This window comes from Chlorocebus sabaeus, chromosome 23, assembly GCF_047675955.1.
Source record: "Chlorocebus sabaeus isolate Y175 chromosome 23, mChlSab1.0.hap1, whole genome shotgun sequence".
In the NCBI taxonomy this organism is placed as follows: domain Eukaryota; kingdom Metazoa; phylum Chordata; class Mammalia; order Primates; family Cercopithecidae; genus Chlorocebus; species Chlorocebus sabaeus.
In genome coordinates, this window is record NC_132926.1 from 76,467 (window position 1) to 96,454 (window position 19,988).

A 19,988-nucleotide genomic window follows, 5' to 3' on the forward strand; every position below is an offset into this window, starting at 1 on the left:
CTGTGTCTCCTAAGTGGGCAGTTGCTCTGTGCACCAGCATATTGAAGGCTCCCACACCCCCTTTAGGATCCTGATCAGGAAGGGGCTGGAGACAAAAGAAAAAGAATTTCCCCAGAAGGGCAGAGGGAAGACTGTGTTGTAATAAAAAAGGTAATGATTGCCACCCATTTTGGGAGCCTCTGTGTGTGCCAGGTCTGGTCCTAAATGCTTATTTTGCTTTATCCTTGTGCCAAAGGGAAACAGCTTGGCAGAGGAACAGAGACCCTGGCACCAGATTGCGTGAGCCACCATACTGCCTCTTCTGGGCTCTGTGACTTTGTAAAACTCACTTCCTCTCTTTCTTCAGTTTCCTCATCTGGAAGCTGGTGCCAATGATGGCTGCCATCTCACGGGGGTACTATGAGGATTCCACAAGTTTATGCCTGTGGAGTGCTGGCTTGGTGCACTATTGTCCCATTTCCAGATAAGCAGAGTGAGGCATGGAGAAGTCCTGTGATTTGCTCAAGGTTCTCTGGCTAGGCAGGGTCCCAGACAGCATTGAACCCAGGCCACTTGGTCCTACAGTCATTTATTCAATCATTACATTTTGAGGTTTCAAAAACCCCAGCACTGCCTTTACTGGGGATGAAAAAGCAGCTCTGCCACGTGGACTTTGATTCACCTTCATGGCCACTCTTCTGTGTACTGCCTGTCTCTGCCTTCTCTTTCCTGGGTCTCTCTGTGGGTTTGGCCCACATGTACGTTCTCCACAAGTCCCCTTAGGAACTGTTCTGTTGTGACTTCTGCTGAACCCACTGCCTGGTCCTCATCTCCCTTAACACCCTTTGGGAGGCTTGAAAAGGAGGACAGTTTTTGTAAACTAAAAAGACATTTGTGTGTGCCAATCAGCCTTGGCACTTATCTTACAGGCTGAACAAAATTGAAGACCAGAGGTGCCCCCTCCATAGCCCAAGATTGAAGATAAATCCTGAAATGAAAGATTACCAAAGATTCATCCAGTTTCCTATTCCAAGTCAATCTTCTATCCTTGGATTGTAACCTTGCAGGATCTTGAACTCATATCCTTTCAGGGATCATAGAAGTGAGCACATCAAACCTGCCATGAAAAAGTTGTGGAAAAGTGGACAATATTGCCAAATGCAAAATATCTGGGCTATATTTTGGTCTGAGATCACCATTTGAGATTCCTGGAAGATAGGGAACATGGAGGCCAACTCCCATAGGGATATTATATAAGACTCCAAGCCCTAAGTCAGTGATCTCAACCCTGTGGATCAGCACTCTCCATGTAATGGGGCGTCTTAACCCGTTTTGTGCTGCTATAACAGAATACCACAGACTGGGGAATCTATAAAGAAAAGAAATTTATTTCTTAGAGTTCTGGAGGCTAGGAAGTCCAAGGATGAGGGGTCTGCATCTGGTGAGGACCTTCTTGCTATGTCATCTCATGGCTGAAGGCAGAAGAGCAAGAATTTGAGAAAAAAAGAGCAAAAGGGGCTTAACTTGCTTTTAATGCAAGCCCACTCCCAAGATAACTAACCAACTCCTGAGATAATGACATTAATCCATGCATGGGGCAGAATCTCATAACCTAATCACTCTTATTAGGCCCCGCCTCTCAACACCGTCACATAGAGGATTAAGTTTCCAATACATGAGCTCTGGGGACACATGCAGACCATAGCATGGGGGATTGATGTGTATATGGGAGGCACCAGTCATGAATATTTTGGCTGGAAGTTGTGTTTGAGAGCTGAAGCCATGGTCCATCGTGGCAGGGCACACATAGACCTTTGAATGCTCTGAGAAATGAATATTGAACAGTGTAACTCATGGCAGAAGGTGGAATATTTAAAAGGCAGGACTGCCTGGGTCAAGTAAAAGGTGAACAAACAGCCTGTAGCCTGTGGCTGGCTCCTCTTCCCTTCCCATCCCCACCTTTCACTTTTCTCTCTCTCTTTCTTTCTCTTTCCCTCCCTCCCTCCCTCCCTCCCTTCCCTCCCTCTCTCCCTCCCTCTCTCTCTCCCTTCCCTCCCACTCTCCTTCCTTCCTTCCTTTCCTTCCTCTCCCTTCCTCTTTCCTCTCCCTCCCTCCTTCCTTGTTTCTTTCCATCTTTCTCTTTCCCTCTTTCTCTCCCTCCCTCCTTCCTTCTCTCCTTTCTCTCTTTCTCTCTCTCCTTATTTCCTTCTCTCTTTCTTTCTCTCTCTCCATCTTTCTCTCCCTCCACCCTTCCTTCTCTCATTCTTTCCTTCCTTCTTTCTTTGTCCCCTCCCTCCCTTCCTTCCTTCATTCCTTCCTTCCTTCCCTCTTTTCTTCCTCCCTGCCTTCCTTTCTTCTCTCTTTCTTTGACTGATGTGTTCTGAGCCCAAGCACCCTACTAAGTGGTACCAAAATTGACTCAAGAATCAAGAAGAAATAGAAAATCTAAGAAGTACTACAATATGAAAAAAATAAAATCTCTAGTAAAATAAAATCTTTCACAAAGGAAGGACTAGGCCCAGATGGTTGTATGAGCAAATTTTATAAACTTTTAAAGAATGGATCATTCTAATTATGTCCCAAACAACTGTAGCTAGGAATATTAATGCTTGATTTTTCAAGAGTCTCATTTCCTAAAATCTGTAGGTTCAAAGGCAGATTGGCATGTGTTGGAAATCCTCAAATGTTGTGCAGTTCCTTGGAGTTTTAGCATTAAGAAAGAAAGGTCTTGCCTGCATTAACTTTGAATTTTGTAAGTTACCAGTTAAGAGAGATACTCTATGCATTTATACACACCCTGATTTTATAGGAATGGAGGCATATTCGATACGTGGCTCTGCACACAGGGTTTTTACCTTGTAACATATCTTGGACATCATTTTTAAGCATCCTTTTAAAATATATTTTTTAAATAGCTGCATAGTATTCTATCATGTGAATAACCATAATTTCAGTAAACAGTAAGGTGATAGTCATTAATGTGAATGATAAACATGAAGGTGATTTCCAGACTTTTGTTAATTAAAAAGGTGGTATAATACTTTCTTCCATTCAGATATAATTCCAGGCATCATGAGTGTGTCTGTAGGGTAAATTTCTGGAAATGAAATTGCTGAATCAGACAGTATTTCCAGTTATAATTTTGGTATATATTGTTTAATCACAATTGATAAAGTTTGTACCAATTTATAATTCCAGTAACAAGATGTAAGGACCACGTCAAACTCCACAACTTCACTGGCAGTGCTTGACATCGTGATGCATATTGCCAGCCTCCCTTCAGGTAAAGTTCTATTAACTCTGCAAAAATTTGATAAATGGCAGACGTCACATTTCCAGATAGTTTTGTGGTAACCAAAAAAGAATTAATTTATTATAAATTTTTATATCACATTGAGACAAAACATTATTTGCAATAAATATCATTATTGTTATGTATTTAAAACATATCATGTATTAAGAAATCGTACTTTAGATGGGGCCAAGCTGGCCGATTAGAAGCAGCTGTGGCCCGTGGCTCTCACGGAGAACAGTGACAACTGTGAGTGAATTCTGCACCTTCAATTGAGGTATCCAGGTTCTTGCACTGGGACTGACTAGGCGGACAGCTCGACCCACAGGGAGTGAGGAAAAGCAAGTGGGGCGATGGCCCACCCAGGTGGGCACGAGCTAGGGGAGCCCCCACTCGCAGCCAAGGGAGGCGGTGATTGTGCGACTCTGCCCGGGAAACCACGCTTCTCCCACGGATCTTGGCAACCTGCAGATCCAAGGAGGATCTGACGAGGAGGTCCCCTCGTGAGCCCAGCCCCCATGGCCTGGGTCTGCAGCACAGAGCTGTGTGGAGTCTCGGCGGAGAGCTCGCTGGCTCACTGGGGCATGCTGGAAACCCAGGAGTTTTGTGTACTCTGCCCGGAGAATTCCAGCAAAGCGGGAGATACATCCATGCGTTCCCCCAGGAAGGGGGCTGAATCCAGGGAGCCAAGCGACGTCATTCTGAGGCTCCACTCCCACAGCACCTCACAAGTGACGTCATTCTGAAGCCCCACTCCCACAGCACCTCACAAGTGACGTCATTCTGAAGCCCCACTCCCACAGCACCTCACAAGTGACGTCATTCTGAAGCCCCACTCCCACAGCACCTCACAAGTGACGTCATTCTGAGGCTCCACTCCCACAGCACCTCACAAGTGATGTCATTCTGAAGCCCCACTCCCACAGCACCTCACAAGTGACGTCATTCTGAAGCCCCACTCCCACAGCACCTCACAAGTGACGTCATTCTGAAGCCCCACTCCCACAGCACCTCACAAGTGACATCATTCAAAATAATTTTCATGTAGAGGTTTACATATGCGGATCAGGAATCTCCATGTATTACAAAATTTATGAGAACATAACAAATGTTGACACACACATTTAATTCTGAAATAAATCTTACAACAAATAAAATTGTAACAAATCAAGAAAATTCTGTAGGTTACACATTTTATGTCTAAAAATACAGGTATTGAACACTCAAGGATGGATAAAAGAAGAAATCATAAGAGAAAACAGAAAATATTTAGAGACAAATTAAAAATATGAAATACCAAAAGTTAAGAGATATGTCAAAAACAGTACCATAAGAGAAAAATTTATAGCTACAAGTGATTATAAAAAAATAAGACATCAAATCAACAACTTAACTTTATACCTAATGAACTGAAAACAGAGGGGAAAAGAGGGAACAAAGAAAAGCTAGCAAAATAAAAAATGACAAAGATAGCAGTGGAAATAAGTGAAACAGAGAATAGAAAAACAATATTAAAAATCAACAAAACCGAGTTTGTTCTCTGAAAAAGTTCAACAAAACTGAAAAACCTTTAACTAGACTAAGAAAAAAAAGAGAATACTCAAATTTCAAAACTCAAAATAAAATGGGTTCATTACTACCAAAGTTTTGGAGTAAATAAAGGATGTAAGATAGTACCATAAGGAATTGTACACTAAAAAATTGAATAACCTAAATAAAATGAACAAATTCCTAGAAACAAAAAACCTACTAAGACTGAATCAGAAAAGTTGAATAAACCTATTCAGCAAGGAGATTCAGCAAGAAGATGGCATCAGTAAACAAAAACTCAGCAACGAAGAAAAGCCTGGCTTCACTGTTGAATTCTACCCAATGTTTAAAGCAAAATGAATGCCAGTTTTTCTCAATTTTTTTCCAAACATTGAAGAGGAGGTAACATTTTCTAATTTATTCTATGAGGCTAGTATTACCCTGACACCAAGCCAGACAAAGGCACCATAAGAAAACTACAAACAAACATCCCTTACAAATGCTGATGCAAAAATCCTCAACAAAATACCAGCAATTCAAATTTAGCAGTACATTAAAAGGATTATACACTATGAATGAGTATAATTGACTCCTGAAATAAAAGTATGTTCCAACACGTGAAAATCAGTGTAATATCACATTAACATAAAGAAGGAAAAAACCCTCATGTGTATCTTAATCAAAGAAGAAAAAGCATTTGTCAAAATTTAACCCACATTCATGATAAAATATACTTAATAAACTATAAAAAGGAATAAAACACCTTAACATAATGTTATATTTAAAAATAAAAACACCCAGCAAACACAACTAACATTATAATGAAAGACTGAAAGCTTTTACCCTAAGAGCAAAAACAAGGATACCTGCTTTTACTACTTTTATTTAATATAGTACTGAAGGTTCTAGTTAGCTAAAACAATAAGGCAAGTAAAATAATAAAAGATATTCCGATTTTTTTAAAAGTAAAATTTTCTGTTCGCAGATGACATAATCTTATATATTAAAAATATTTTACTTTCTGTGAGATAAACTATGAGATGCAATAAATAACATTCAGCAAAACTACAGGATACAAAATCAACACACAAAAATCAGTTGTATTTCTGCAATAACAAACTATCTGAAGAAGAAATCAAGACAACAGTATCATTTATGATAGCGTCAAAAAATAAAATATTTAGAAACCAACTTAACCACGGAAATGAAAAACTTGCATAGCAAAAACTATAAACATTGCAGAAAAGTATTAAAGATGACACAAATAAATGAAAAGACATCATGTGTTTATGGATTGGAAGACAAAACCTTGTCAAGATGCCATCGTTATCTATAGTCATCTACAGATTCAATAAAATCACTATAAAAATTCCAATATTTGAAAAAATAGAAAAACCTATTCTAAAATTCAGATGAAATCTCAAAAAACCCCAAGTAGCCAAATCAATCTTAAAAACTAACAAAGAGGACTAACACCTCCTGGTTTCAAAGTTACTGTAATGCTTCAGTGCCCAAAACGATGCTGTACCAGCATAGAGACAGACATAAAGACCAATGCAATAGAAAAAAAGAACCAAAAAATATGGTCATGATTTTTAACAAGGGAGTCAAAACTATTCAATGGGGAAAGGACAGTATGTTTTTAATGGTGTTAAAAATGAATATTTACATGGAAACCAATAAAGCTGGACCCTTGCTTTACACCATATAGAAAACTTAATTTAAAATGGACCAAACATCTAATTGTAAGAGCTAAAACTATAAAACCCTTAGAAGAAAACACAGGGAAAATGTTTCATAATGTAGAATCTGGCAATAATTTCTTGGATATGACAGTGAAAGCACAGACAACAACAACAAAAATACATAAAAAGAACTTCATCAAAGTGAAAAGCTTTTATGTATCTGAAGATACAATCAATAGGTTGAAAATAAATTCACGAAGGGAAAGAAAATTTTCACACATTATATATTTGATAAGTAATAACCAGGCTATATAAAGACCTCAGCAATAACAACAAAACAATCAAATTTAAACATGAGCAAAGGTTTTAAAATACACATTTCTTTAAAGAAGATAGATAAATGACCAGAAAGCACAGTATAAACTGCTCAGCATCACTAATCATGAGAAAAATGTAAATCCAAACCACAACGCAATACCAACTGACACATATAAGTGTAGCTGCCATCAAAAAAACCACCACCAGCATACCGAAACAACAAAGCCCCAGAAAACAGGAAATGCTGGATGTGGACAAGTCAGGACTCCTGCACACTGCTGGTGGGAAAGTAAGATGCCACAGCCACTGTGGAAAACAGTAATCACCACATGATCCAGTAATTCCACATCTGGATATATACGCCAAGAAACCGAAAGTGGCAATTTGCACACCCATGTTTATAGCAGCATTCACAAGAGCCAAAGGGTAGAAAAAGCCCAAATGTCCATGTACAGATGAATGGATAAGCAAATATGATCAATACACACAATGATACATTATTCAGCCTTAAAAAGGAAAGGCATTCTAATAATGCTACAACATAAACCTTGAAAAGATTAACACCAAAAAATGCAAATACTCTATGCTTTCCACTTTTATAGCATACCTAGAGCAGTTAAATTCATAGACACAGAGAGTAGGATGTGGTTTCCAGGGGATGGGGGAAGGGAAAGGGGAGCTATTGTTCCGTGGATACAGAGTTTCACTTTGAGGTGATGACAGGTTTGGAATGGATAGTGGTGATAGTTGCACAACGTATTTGTACTTAATGTACTTAAATTTTCTGTTATACATATTTTACCATAGTAAAAATATTAGCAAATATTTAAAAATCTACATGTTTCTTTGAACTGTTTCTTTACATCCCTTGTCCATTTTTCAATTTGGTTGTTGGTCTTTTAATAATTTAGGATAGAAATATATATGTGTATATATATATAACCCAAATTAGCTTTTTGTGTGTCATGTATGTTGCAGATCTATTTCCCCAGTCTGTTGACTTTTGACTTGGAGACATTTTTCTCACCTATAAAGTTTTAATTTTTATGGAGTCAAATGCATCAGTCTTCTAGTCAAAGGCTTATTTATGGGTATGGTGTTTCAGTTTAGGATGATAAAGAAGTTGTAGATATGGATAAAGGAGATGGTTGTGCAACACATTATACTGGATGCCACTCAACTGTACATTCAAACATGGTTAAAATGGTAAGTTTTATGTTGTATATATTTTACCACCAAAAAAGGGTCAGGCTTAGATGTTTATAGGTTAGGGGTTTGGAGTACCTCTAACATTTATTCCCCAGGGATCTAATTTATAAAACACCCACACAAGGAAAGTAGATACTGACTTCACAAATTTCTTTATAAGTCCCACAGCAGAGGCTGTCTGGGAAAGCAGAGGTGGAAAAAGTCACATAAACTCGAGGTCAGTGTGAGACCTCCCACCCCCTGCTCTGGAATCAGATGGAGGAAGGCATGCATGCAGGCTGAGCTGGAGGTCAGTGTGAGACCTCCCATCCCCTATTCTGGAATCAGATGGAGGAAGGCATACGTGCAGGCTGAGTTGGAGGTCAGTGTGAGACCTCCCATCCCCTACTCTGGAATCAGACGGAGGAAGGCATACGTGCAGGCTGAGCTCAAGGTCAGTGTGAGACCTCCCATCCCCTGCTCTGGAATCAGATGGAGGAAGGCACGCATGCAGGCTGAGCTGGAGGTCAGTGTGAGACCTCCCATCCCCTACTCTGGAATCAGACGGAGGAAGGCATGCGTGCAGGCTGAGCTCAAGGTCAGTGTGAGACCTCCCACCCCCTGCTCTGGAATCAGATGGAGGAAGGCATGTATGCAGGCTGAGCTCAAGGTCAGTGTGAGACCTCCCACCCCCTGCTCTGGAATCAGATGGAGGAAGGCACGCATGCAGGCTGAGCTGGAGGTCAGTGTGAGACCTCCCATCCCCTATTCTGGAATCAGATGGAGGAAGGCATGCATGCAGGCTGAGCTGGAGGTCAGTGTGAGACCTCCCATCCCCTATTCTGGAATCAGATGGAGGAAGGCACGCATGCAGGCTGAGCTCAAGGTCAGTGTGAGACCTCCCACCCCCTGCTCTGGAATCAGATGGAGGAAGGTATGCATGCAGGCTGAGCTGGAGAGATGAGCTGGGTGGCAGAACAGTCCTCCCATGACCCTAGACCTTAAGTGCTCCCACATGCTCTCAGGCATGTATCAAACCAAGAAAGCAGGCTAGGAGGCTAACACAGCTAAGTGTATACAGGGAGCTACAAAATACTTGAGCTGAGCAAATGACACACAAGGAGACAGAAGCAGTATGACCTTTACACAGTGACCTGGCTGAAATCATTTCAGGCTCTCATTAATCAGGCGAGCTCTGCTTTCTCTCTGAGGTAGGTAAACTTGAGGGGTAAAGTGGGAGTTGGGGAAAACAGAAAAGAAAGCCTGGTGGTGTTTCTTCTAACTCTGTTATAAATAAAAAGTAACACACAAATGCCCTGTCTCAGGGCCCAAATATTAGGTGAAAGAAATGTTTGTCATCTCAGTCACATGACATGGACTGTAGCAGAGCAGTACACACATGGTCATTATTCCTTTCCCTCTGCATGTTGTGTGCTTTCTCAGTTTTATAACGTACCTGATCCACTTGTCTCATCATACTAGCTGCAAACAAGGCCACTGAATGTCACACCAGGTGGCCAGCATGTCTGTGAAGGGCGGAAACTGGGGCAAACAGCTGGCAGAGGCCTGCTAGAAAGTCCCCGATGCCCACTCCATGGAGGACTCCACACTTAAAAGACAAGATAAGCACGTGTCAGGCTGCCTCACTAGTTATCCCCCCAAATAAAAAAATAAAAGTAACCCCTCCAGGGAATGTGTACATACACACAAAAGTATGTGCACACAGCTACATGCAAAGGGGAAAGGCTGGGAAGGAACCAAATCCACCTCTGAACACCAGTTACTTGTGGGGAAGGGGAAGGTGAAGCTGCCTGTCAGCATTACTCACCTTTTCAACTGATGAACTTACATCAATTTTGGCAATTTCTCATAAAAAGGCAATTTTCACTCCTTGGGTGATCACCCAGGTCCTGCAAAACTGAGCCACCAATAACCACCTGCACCACTTCCCATGAGGCCAAATAATGGCTTCCCTCAAAGCTCAGCCATCCCACCCACCTCCCAGTCCTGTCCCATGCAGGGGCCTACCGGCCGCCTGGGTTACAGGGGTCCAGGCCAAACCCAACCCACAGACGGCTGGTGAAACCAGCATGTATCCAAGGGCCTTCCCCCGACCTAGGCCACGTGCCCACTGCATAGATAGGCCTGTGCTCGCTCCCCTAGGACAGAGACTCCCTTTTCTTCAGTTGGAACGAGGGATGGGGAGATTTGATGGTGTCCTGCACAGGTTGGTTTCTTCGGTTGGAACGAGGGATGGGGAGATTTGATGGTGTCCTGCACAGGTTGGTTTCTTCGGTTGGAACGAGGGATGGGGAGATTTGATGGTATCCTGTACAGGTTGGTTTCTTCGGTTGGAACGAGGGATGGGGAGATTTGATGGTGTCCTGTACAGGTTGGTTTCTTCAGTTGGAACGAGGGATGGGGAGATTTGATGGTGTCCTCTACAGGTTGGTTTCTTCAGTTGGAACGAGGGATGGGGAGATTTGATGGTGTCCTCTACAGGTTGGTTTCTTCGGCTGGAATGAGGGATGGGGAGATTTGATGGTGTCCTGTACAGGTTGGATGCTAATCTGATGAGGTGCTCTTGGAGAAGCTTGCCTGAGTTTGGGGCTTTCTCAGCACGTGGTGTGTGCTGCCTCTTCGAGCTTCAGAAGTCCCAGAAGGAAAGTGCTTCTGTGACCCCCATTTACTGGTGAACAGAGGTCAGGTGGTTTGCAGCTGGCCGAGCAGCTGCTAAGTGGCCAACAGGCTGGATCTGCGTCTCACTTGCAGAGGCCCTGCCTGGCTGCTGGGGCTGCCCTGAGACTCCCTCCACCTCCTCTTCCCTCCACAGCTTTCCCAGCTTCTATCCACAGCTGTGCTCCAGGTGGGGAACACCTGTGGGTGCACCAGGGTGCAACTACTCAGAGCCCAGTGTGCTGAAGGGCCCCTGCTCTATGCTGTTTCCATATCCAAGCCCAAGCTTGTCTAGAGCTTCAGCAAATCCAAGCCTCCCTGAATTCCCTGCAAGACCAAACTGAGCCCTACAACCCCCACTACACTGGTTAGCTGCCAGTCCCAGCCCCTGCTGCCTCCTGAGCCACTGTCTGTACAGTTCTGAAGTCCTTCAAGAATGTTGAGATCCTAAGCCGACTCTCACCCAAAGAGGTGAACAACCAGGGGCCTCCAGGGGTAGAGAACATACCCAGCCAGGTTCTGCTGCCTGTAGGCTTGATGTCCTTCCCCTACAACACACCACGCTTGCCAGGCTGGAAGAGGGGCTCCAGAAACTTGGGAAACCTGGGCCTATAGCTGGCATATGGAAAAGAGGCCTGGAAAAGCACCACTCCTGTCCATGAAGCCCCCAGATGGAACCAGGTAATTGGGAAATACATGGGCACCCAGGCTGACTCCCACTCAGACCCAGGTGGGAACTGCAGCAGTGACTTGCCCCCTCTGCCACTCTGGCTGTACCACTACAGGAGGGAGGAACATCTAGCCCCAAGCATGAGTGGAGACACTAGGTGTAGGCAGGTTCCAGTGGTTGCTGCAACTGAACCTTCCCAACCAGGTCCATGCAAGGCCATCTCAGATGGGTGCACACCTGGGTTGGGCAAGGACACCCCTCAGAGTGAGAGCCACTGAGCAGGTCTGTCACAGAGGCCCCTTTTCCTGCTCCAAGGACAGGTTGGGGGGGAGTATGGGGGACATCTGCCCCCTCCCAGCTGCTTCCAGGAGCCACTTCTTTCAAGATGAGGCACTCTCCTGCCTGCCTGTTCCCATTTGGCTGCAATAGACCATTGCCAACATTCAGAGAACAAAAAGGGGCCTCACCTGTTTCCCCGACACATCGAAGGCAGGTGGGTATGCCCAGGGGACCTGGGGTAGAACCTATACATCGGCCCACCCCCAGGCTATGCTGGCTTCATCTTATCTGTGTGATGGGGGTGGGGGTGGGAATTACCAAGAGACCATCACACAAGCCGTGGACAAGTTCTACAAGAGCCAGGTAGAAAACCACCGTGCATGCTGCCCGGCAACCAGATCACACACACATCTCTTATTTGACAGCTTCCCCAAAGCAGGCTTTGAAGTCCGGGCTCCCCAAGAAGCCTGGGGAGGAGACTCTCCCAGGCTAAAGGGCCTATTCCCAAAGGTGCTACTGTCACCAGTCTCATCCTGACAATCTTGGGTTATTTTTGCCCTGAAGTTTTGGAGTGGGGGACAGGGAGACAGCAGACAGTACACATTAGCCACCTTTCCAGAGAGCATCAGCCCTCCAGACTGGGCAGGTCAGACCTCCACTCGGGCGTTTTTCTCACTGGCTGCCAGTTAGGGGAAGCAGCATTGTGAGCACCTGCCCGTCTCCCCAGGTCCTGTTCAGAAACCCCATCTGTGCCTCTGGAGAGACTGCCCCGAGCACACAGGCCCAGCAACTGCCATCTATGGCCCCCAGGACCTAATCCCCTTCTACATAGGGGTCACTGCATGTGAGTATACACTGGGCTTGATTTCTGCCCACTAGTCCCTGCCAGATATCCCATGCCCACCCTCAAGAGAATGAGGCCACACAAACACACCCAGGCGGTCATGGTGATGGAGTGGCTGGGTTCCTACTTGCCCACCCTTCATTGCTGGTTCAGAGCCAGCTGCCTGACCACATTCCTACCCTGAGATGGGACTTTGGGGACATTGCCCACCAGGGTCACTGACCACTTTTAGGGTTCAAGAAACAGGGCAAGCTGGTCCCCTAGAAGTCTGGAACATGGGATAAGCCAAGGCTTGCCTTCAGAACAGGTTTTCCACCATGTAGCCGCCCAAGGCCCAGGGCATCCCCAAGTTCATGTGAAGCCTGCCTGCCATGTCCACAGCCCATGCCCACCCCTCCTGGAGCCACTGGAATGCTTGTTCCTGGGCACTCGACAAACCCAGACAGCTTCAGCCTTGCAGGACAACCATGCACACCTGGCAGCCGTAGCCGGAGGGGGGCCCATAGATAGAAGTTGGAGGTGAAGCCAGATGCTATGAGAATACTTTATTCGGCAAAATCGTATACTATAAAAATGCTTTAAAATGCAGGAGGAGAGGTGAAGACACAAACAAGTGCGTAGTGACACATGGCAGTCAGAACACAGTAAAGAATCCACACTGCTTCCCCCCTTTACCTAGAAAAGGAAAGTTCTAGGCCTCCTCCTCCTCAGCATATTCCTCAAACTCCTCCTCCTCAGCTGTGGCATCCTGATACTGTTGATACTCAGAAACCAGGTCATTCATGTTGCTCTCCGCCTCCGTAAATTCCATCTCATCCATCCCCTCGCCCGTATACCAATGGAGGAAGGCCTTGCGCCGGAACATTGCTGTAAACTGCTCTGAGACACGCTTGAAGAGCTCCTGGATGGCCGTGTTGTTCCCAATGAAGGTGGCTGACATTTTTAGCCCCCGGGGTGGGATGTCACAGACGGCTGTTTTGACGTTGTGGGGGAGCCAGTCAGCGAAGTAGCTGCTGTTCTTATTTTGAATGTTGAACATTTGTTCATCCACCTCCCTCATGGGCATGCGACCCCTGAAAATGGCAGCCGCCGTTAGGTAGCGGCCATGACGAGGGTCACACGCGGCCATCATATTCCTGGCATCAAACATCTGCTGTGTAAGCTCAGCCACCGTCAGGGCCCGGTACTGCTGGCTGCCCCGGCTGGTCAGGGGGGCAAAGCCGGGCATGAAGAAGTGCAGCCGGGGAAACGGGACCATGTTCACGGCCAGCTTCCGCAGGTCAGCATTCAGCTGGCCTGGGAAGCGCAAGCACGTGGTGACCCCGCTCATGGTGGCAGACACCAGGTGGTTCAGGTCACCGTAGGTGGGCGTGGGCAGTTTCAGGGTCCTGGAACAGATGTCGTATAACGCTTCGTTGTCTATACAGAAGGTCTCGTCTGCATTTTCTATGAGCTGGTGGACGGAGAGGGTGGCGTTGTAGGGCTCCACCACCGTGTCTGACACCTTGGGCGAGGGCAGGATGCTGAATGTGTTTATGATCCTGTCTGGGTACTCCTCCCGGATCTTACTGAGCAGAAGGGTACCCATCCCAGACCCCGTCCCCCCACCCAGGGAGTGGGTCAGCTGGAAACCCTGCAGGCAGTCACAGCTCTCAGCCTCCTTTCTGACAACGTCCATCACTGACTCCATCAGCTCCGCGCCTTCCGTGTAGTGCCCCCTGGCCCAGTTGTTTCCGGCCCCACTCTGACCTGTAAGACAGTACAGCCAGTCACTCGATGGCCAGGTATATGGTCATTAGTGGTCACCATAATGCAAAAAGGGCCAAGTGTCATGTGAGGTGAGCGCACCGTTCTCCCTACAGGTGGAGCAAATGAAACCCCTCCCCCAGAGTTACAGGACAGCAGCCTCCCTGTTAGAAATTAAGTCAGGAGTCAAGCCTGAGACAGGCTGACAGACCTCCCTGCAGGTGGCTCCTGCCCATTTTCTGGGAAGGCAGGAGCCACGGTCCCAGCTCAGCTCCCTGCAGGGAGTTGACATCAGTAGCTCTTCACCTTGAGGAGACACCTGGGCCTTCCTCCCAAAGCCCCTTTAGGAGGCAGATGGAGCGACTGGGAGGATAGGAGGGTGTTCAGGGGCTCTGGATCCACGGTTCCCACGGCCATGACCTTGGGGCACGCCTAGATTTTGAGTGGCCCTGGCTAAGAAGCCGCACCCCAGTCCTCACCCACAGCTCACCGAAGATGAAGTTGTCCGGCCTGAAGATCTGCCCGAAGGGCCCCGAGCGCACAGAGTCCAGGGTGCCCGGCTCCAGATCCACCAGCACAGCGCGGGGCACGTACCTGCCACCTGAGAGGGGCGGGAGGGCATGAGCGAGGGGAGGGCCGCGTTCCCAGGAGGGCGGTGGGGAAGGACGGGGGTCTCACCGCAGGCCTCGTTGTAGTACACGTCGATGCGCTCCAGCTGCAGGCGGCTGTCCCCGTGGTAGGTACCCGCGGAGTCGATGGCGTGTTCGTCCGAGATCACCTCCCAGAACTGCGAGACGGGAGGGGCCGGACAGGCCAGGGCCAGTCACGGGGGTGCCCCAGCTCCTCTCCCACCCCCACCCTCATCCGCACCCCCATCCCTAGGCCGCCCTGTCCCTGGGTCCACCCCGGCCGCCTCGCCAGCCGCCCAGTCCCACCGCGTCCCCGGCAGGGACCCGCCCCCGCCCCCACCACTGCCAACACCTTCCCTGGCCACCCGCAGGCCCGAGCTGGGCCCTCAGAGGCCCCGCTGCCAACCTTGGCGCCGATCTGGTTCCCGCACTGCCCGGCCTGCGTGAGCACGATCTCCCTCATGGCTAAGGCGGGATCAGGGCAGCAGGAGAGACGCGAGGAGGAGGAGGAGCAGACGCGCAGTGACCCAGCCCGCCCTCTGCCAACGCTGAAATAGCCCCGCGCCCACCTCCCCCAGCCTCGCATCGGGCTCCCAGAATAAGCAACAGCTTTACTTGCACACAGGTGTACCCACCTGTGAATCCCTTGGCGTTGAACGTCTGTTGGAGAGCTCAGGTGTCCCTGCTGTGGTCCCTTCCACGCTGGGGAAAGCTGGTCAGCTGGAGAACTTCCTTCCACGTCTTTACTAAGACTAAATCCCTAGCTGACCCGAAACTGAATTTTCCTCCCATGTGGGAGGGGAGGACTCTAGTTTCCATACTCACAGAGTGCCTTGCACCTGCCCTAGATGGATGACATATTTTTGTAATTGATGAGTCTTTTCATCTATTAGGAGATCTGTGGTTAGGAAAGGCCTTCCCTATGTTAACAGGACTTCATTATAAGTTTGACTTTGGAGCAGTTCAAACCTGCAGTAAGCTATGGGTGTTAGAGATAGTCAGGACTTCATTATAAGTTTGACTTTGGAGCAGTACAAACCCACAGTAAGCTATGGGTGTTAGACATAGTCAGGCCTCTGATTTAGCTGAGTCTTCTTTAGAGTGGGATCAGCCCTTTCACCTTTCCAGAGGACCACAGTCTCCACGCAGAGTGAAGGTCATATTGGATTCTTCAAGCTGAGGATAGGTGTTGGGATACACCTGCTGTGAAAGATGAGCCCTTGTCACTTTGCAGGCTTTTAGATGACCCAAACTGAGGAGTTATTTCTTCTGGTAAACATTTTTCAGATGGGGTGGGGAATGCCTCGATCTAACCAGCAAAGGTATCAGTGAGCATTAGCAAATATTTGAATCTCCTGCAGAAAGGCAGCTGAGTAAAATTAGAGTTTCCAGTTCTCACCTGGATAGGTTCCTCATTTTGAACAGGTTTAACTGGAGAAGGAGAAAATTGCTGGCCGTTTGGGTCATGTCAGGCACAGAGCTCTCGGTGCTGAGACACCTGTTTTAGTGTCTTGAAAAGATTTACCCCATAAACAAATGAGACATTAACAGAAACAAATAATCTCTTCTAGGGTGAAAAGAATCAGGAAAGTGCTGAATTATATTCCTATGATTGGTACTTGGCATTAGTAATTTATTACCATCCTTCAGCCAGCCAGAGGGGCCCTGGACTGAAATGCAATCCCTGGCCCATTTTTGTTCTTCAGAGTATTCTGGCCCAGTTCTATGCATGCTGACCAGCACGCCCATAAGCTTCATTGGCCCTCTCAGTGCAGGGGCCTTGGCTGTGGCATCTACAAGGGCATTTCCTTTTACATGGTCAGTCTCTCTTTTGATGTCCTCTGCAATTAATTATAGTCACTTTCTGGCAGCAAAGCAGCATTCTAACAAGCTCGAAATCTGAATGCTGTTGTATGGAAAAGCCCTTGGGGTCAGGAGTCCCTACCCATTCCAAACTGCAGCATAAGCATGAAGCACTAAAAAGTCATACTTGGAATCAGTGTAAATGTTAACTTTTAAATCCTTTCCCAACTGCAGGGGCCTGGTAAGTTCAATTAACTCACCTTTTTGAGCTGAGGTAGAGGCCAGCAAGGCTTGTGCCTTGATTCTCTTGTGCTGACTAATAATGGTATATCTAGCCCTCCTGTTTTCCTGATGCATAAAACAACTTGCATCTGTTAACCACTCTTCTTTGGGATGGTCAAGGGATTCATCTCTCTTAAGTCTGGCCTGCTAGAATAAATTTGTTTCATAACCTGTGACATGCTTTGGCTGTGTCCCCAGTCGAATCTTATCTTGAATTGTAGCTCCCATAATTCCCATACATCGTGGGAGGGACCCAGTGGGAGGTAATTGAATCGGGGGATGGGTCTTTCCTATGCTGTTCTCGTGACAGTGAATAAGCCTCATGAGATTGGAGGTTTATTTATTTATTTATTTTTGAGGCATAGTCTTGTTCCATTGCTCAGGCTGGAGTGCAGTAGCATGATCTCGGCTCACTGCAACCTCTGACTCCTGGGTTCAAGCGATTCTCCTATCTCAGCCTCCCGAGTAGCTGGGATTACAGGCGCCCACCATCATGCCTGTCTAATTTTTGTACTTTTAGTATAGACGGGGTTTCACCATGTTGGCCAGGCTGGCCTCGATCTCCTCATCTCAGGTCATCCACTGCCTTGGCCTCCCAACGTGCTAGGATTACAGCTGATGGTTTTATAAAGGGGAGTTTCCCTACACAAGCTCTTTTCCCTGCTGCTGTGTAAGAGATGTGACTTTGCTCCTCATTTGCCTTCTGCCATGAGTGTGAGGCCTCCCCGACCGTGTGCAACTGTGAGTCAACTAAACCTCTTTTCTTTATAAATTACCCAGCCTCAGATATGTCTTTATTAGCAGCATGAGAACAGACTAATACAACCTGTATGCCAGGAAGGCTGGGAGCACCTGTGGACTCTGGCAGGTAAGTAGCTGCGTTTATGGTTTGGCAGGCTTTAAGTGTTATGTCTGGAGTGTCTAGCAATAAGGCCTGATGCTTTCATAAATATTCTTCTATTATCCACGGGTGCCCTTTAGCTTCTAGGACCACCATCCCTTGTTGTGGGGTCAAAAACCTGTAGGTGCTGTTCTAATGTTAGTTTATTAGCTTTGCCTACTAGAAAAGTGGTAGCAGCAATAGCTGTAAGACCTCAAGGCCACCACCTCGTCTATCTGCTTAGAAAGTTAGGCTACTGGCCTTGGAATGTCCCCCAGTTTTGGGACAAGATTACTCAAGGCCTATGCCTTGCTTTTTGGCCATATAAAGAAGAAATGGTTCTTCCAACTTGGGGACTCCCATGGCTACAACAGAGCACAATTTCTCCTTGAGAGTTACATTCTAGGAGCTCTAAATCTTTCCCTTTTTTGTATCATATAAAGGCTTGGTTACATGTCCAAATCTGGGCACCCATAAGCAGCAGTACCCAGACATCTCCTAAAAAAGCCCACAGTCATTTGTTGGACTGGGATCCTTGGATGACTAAAATAACTTTTTTATCTTCTAGGGATGTTGATCAGTTCTAGAGGTTAAGGTAGGTTCCAAATATTTAAGTCTTTGAGTCAAAATCCGAGCCCTGTATGGTCATACCCTGTATCTGCAAGTTCCCAGGAAATTTACCAACTTAATAGTACTATAATGTGAGTCTTATTTAGTTGGGCTAGCAATGAACAAGTCACCTACATACTAATAATTGTGTCTCTTTCCAACTGTAGATTTCTTAAGTCCTTAGCTAGAGTATTTTCAAATAAGTGGGGGCTATCCCAGAACCCTTCAGAGATGACTGTCCAGGTTAGTTTTGAGGCTGAATGCGTATCTGGATGAGTCATTCAAAGGCAAACATATTATGAATCTGGACGCATTGAGAGGCAGAAAAATGTGTCTTTCAGATTTAAAAGTGTAAACCAGCTTGCATCCCCTGGGACTTGGTAAGTATTGGGGACAATGAGGTGTATGGAGACAACTGCATTTATTAATGCTCTAAGGTTTCTGACAAATCTGTACTTGCCATTAGGCTTTTCATCTGGTAACATGCGAGTATTGTAAGGAGACTCTCACGGCCTTAGTAACTCACACGGCAAGAATTTGGAAGCTGGTAATGTGTGAGTATTGTAACTCATGCCATTAGGCTTTTCATCTGGTGACGTGTGAGTATTGTAAGGAGACTCTCACAGCCTTCATAACTCATAGGCAAGAATTTGGCAATAAGGGGTTGAATTTCCCCTCATGCTTCTCGCCCTAAAATGTATTGTCGAGGAGTTAAAGGTAAAGTATTTAACTTTCAAATCCTTTCCCAACTGCAGGGGCCTAGAAAGTTCAATTAACTCGGCTTTTTGAGCTGAGGTAGAGGCCAGCAAGGCTTCTGCCTCGATTCTCTTGTAATCGACTGACTAATAACAGCATATCTAGCCCTCCTGTTTCCCTGATGCATAAAACAACTTGCCTCTGTTAACCACTCTTCCTTGGGATGGTCAAGGGATTCATCTCTCTCAAGTCTGGCCTCCTAAATAAATTTGTTTCATAACCTGTGATGTGCTTTGGCTGTGTCCACAGTCAAATCTTATCTTGAATTGTAGCTCCCATAATTCCCATATATCATGGGAGGGACCCAGTGGGAGGTAATTGAATCGGGGGATGGGTTTTTCCCATGCTGTTCTTGTGACAGTGAATAAGCCTCATGGGATCTGATGGTTTATTTATTTTTGAGACATAAAAAATAAATCCTTGAGGGCGAGGAGCACGAGGCTCAAGTTGGATTTGAATGGGGGAGGGGTTTAGTGCGTTTCCCAGAGCCTGTGTGGCCCAAACCTCAAGATTTACTTGAGACAACACCTCAGGTGGTAAATGTGACAGCTCATTCTTAACTTTTTTTTCCCCTGAGGGGTCAGGAACAAAAGTAACACTTTCTATGCTTTATGATCTGTGAGGGTGACCATCACTTGGTCTGAGTCAATAAACCTCTCCCCAGTAAGAGGTCAGGCATTCAGACAGTACTAAAAAGGCAGATGAGAAACCCAGAGCCCCTGGAAGGCAACTTAGAAGATGCAAAAATCAGTGTTTTTGGGCTTGGCCATCATGAGAAGACAGGAGCCCCTTGTATTGAATCAGGACAGAGTCATCTGCTCC

General features: G+C 46.3%; 1 protein-coding gene across 3 annotated transcripts; it reads right to left on the reverse strand.

Annotated features, from left to right (window-relative positions):
* Positions 1-12,986: 12,986 nt before the first annotated feature.
* LOC140709891 (tubulin beta-8 chain) lies at positions 12,987-16,796 on the reverse strand. Of its 3 annotated transcripts, none has more exons than XM_073010354.1 (5): positions 15,876-16,796; positions 15,472-15,805; positions 14,886-14,994; positions 14,698-14,808; positions 12,987-14,210 (listed from the first exon to the last, which is right to left on the reverse strand). In XM_073010354.1, exon 5 carries the CDS (start codon positions 14,149-14,151, stop codon positions 13,153-13,155), a length of 999 nt encoding a protein of 332 aa, XP_072866455.1. In that variant the 5' UTR covers positions 14,152-14,210; positions 14,698-14,808; positions 14,886-14,994; positions 15,472-15,805; positions 15,876-16,796; the 3' UTR covers positions 12,987-13,152. The 3 variants fall into 3 exon arrangements, with proteins under 3 accessions (XP_072866455.1, XP_072866454.1, XP_072866456.1); XM_073010353.1 differs by having other exon boundaries at positions 14,514-14,808; XM_073010355.1 differs by lacking the exons at positions 15,472-15,805; positions 15,876-16,796 and adding an exon at positions 15,243-15,394.
* Positions 16,797-19,988: the final 3,192 nt, after the last annotated feature.

Coding starts and splice junctions, on each gene's coding strand:
- LOC140709891 (XM_073010355.1), bottom strand. CDS start 15,299: ATGAGGGAGATCGTGCTCACGCAGGCCGGGCAGTGCGGGAACCAGATC. Junction 14,995..15,242: donor GGAACCAGATCGGCGCCAAG/GTTGGCAGCGGG, acceptor CCCGTCTCGCAG/TTCTGGGAGGTGATCTCGGA. Junction 14,809..14,885: donor GTACTACAACGAGGCCTGCG/GTGAGACCCCCG, acceptor CGCCCCTCTCAG/GTGGCAGGTACGTGCCCCGC.